The 1,675-nt window shown below is 37.7% G+C and overlaps 1 protein-coding gene across 1 annotated transcript in view; it reads right to left on the bottom strand.

The window, feature by feature from the left end:
* Positions 1–277: 277 nt before the first annotated feature.
* Positions 278–1,675, bottom strand: part of FBXO22 (F-box protein 22) — a 52,013-nt gene continuing 50,615 nt past the window's right edge. The window contains exon 7 of the mRNA XM_007951850.2: positions 278–695. Coding sequence (XP_007950041.1) covers positions 278–695 — 418 coding nt within the window. The remainder of the gene's footprint in view (positions 696–1,675) is intronic.

Here is a 1,675-nt window from a genome sequence, read left to right as displayed (position 1 = left end):
TCACACAGCAGCTGCAGAGTCTGGTGTGATATAACCATAGTTGGTTTGCCTGTGTCTGATGCAAAAGCTTTCAAGTCTTATTCTCTATTATGTTACACACAAAGTTGCTTTCATCTAATATATTAACACTACCCCAATGTGATCTTTAGAGAATCAATAAAAGCTACAAAACAGATATATCTAAAGTTATTTTTGTTTGAAATACATGTTATCCCAAATTTCCATTTTCTGGAAAAGGCAGAGGCCAAAAGTTATGAAAGCCACTTTAAAGGTGGCTTTATTTAGATGACCCAAGATGAATAAGTGTCATTATTGTTGTATAGCTATGAAACAAATCATCATCCTTTACCTCATTACATTTCCTCAATATAAAGTTCCCAGTGACTATCCGATCACATCCAATTTCTCCATTTCCAAAGAAGCCAAATAAGGGAACACTAGGAAAACACTTTCTAAATGCATCAGCCTCAACATTCCCCTTAGCCCTGTAATACTGAAAGCCCCTGCCTACACATGCGAACATGAAGCCAAATGTATTGTGTTCTGGAATGTTAGCGGCTTTCAGGCGCTGCAGCGCAGCCTCAGCTGTCTTCTCGTCGTTGACATCCTCGTTGAGGAGCACCGTGGCACTCTGGATTCGCTGTCCACTAAATGACAGTCCAACTACACCAGTGGCATCAATATCCAGAGGGTTCCTAAAAAATTATAGAAGTGGCAATATATCATGAAACAAAATTCAATTTTTCATGTGTTGAGAGAAAAAAAAAGATACATCCTCAATTCAGTGATTGGGGGCTGCTGCCTTTAGCAGCACTGAGTACAAGGCCCACTCTTCCAGACAAGGGGAGTATAATTAAAGGTTAAAAATTAATCTATTGAAATTAATGCATTAAAAGAACACAGAAGGCAGATCCATGAAGAAGTGGAAAATTGAATTTTAGGTCAGAAGTACAAAAGGGCAAACATTTCCTAAACCACCCCTGGCCGTCAGAAGGATATAAAGAGTACCTTTACCTTTCTAACTTCCTTAAAATACCTTATAATTTTATGCACATGCATCTATTAAAGCTTTTTGTATATTTATACCTTCCATATTTTTTTTTTCCTCCTTGAGGACCTCTGGCGGTGTAGTGCCTAAGGCACTTGACTGCTAACCAGAAAGCTGGCAGTTCAAACCCACCAGCCACTCCTCAGAAGGAAGGTTGGACAATCTACTTCTGTAGTGATACCGCCTTAAAAACCCAAGGAAGGGTCACTATGACTCAGGATTGACTCGACAGCAGTGAGTTTGGAGTTTTAGTTTGAGTTGTCAAATTCTGAAAGAAGTATATTAAAAATATCATCATGGAGAATAAGTTTATCAAGAACCTATATTCCAGAAGCTTTAGCTTTATGTGTTTGGCCCATAAAGAAATATAACACTTTTCTCTTGTTTATTGCTTTAAGCCTAGAATTTAACTTAGTCTAAAGGTAAAAACGCATGCTTTCTTTTTTGTGTGTACTTGCCTGATATGTTTTAAAATTAAGTACCTTATCCTTACAAGATAAAATACAAATCTAAGAAGAAAAACAAAGCAGGAGGTCTCACATTGCCGGATCTCAAAACCTACTATACAGCCACAGTAGTCAAAACTGCCTGGTATTGGTTCAATGACAGATACATAGACCAATGGAA

The sequence above is a fragment of the Orycteropus afer genome, unplaced genomic scaffold (assembly GCF_000298275.1).
Source record: "Orycteropus afer afer isolate SDZICR_OR568_19922 unplaced genomic scaffold, OryAfe1.0 scaffold00313, whole genome shotgun sequence".
Classification (NCBI taxonomy): Eukaryota; Metazoa; Chordata; class Mammalia; order Tubulidentata; family Orycteropodidae; genus Orycteropus; species Orycteropus afer.
This window is presented reverse-complemented; position numbering and strand designations above follow the sequence as displayed.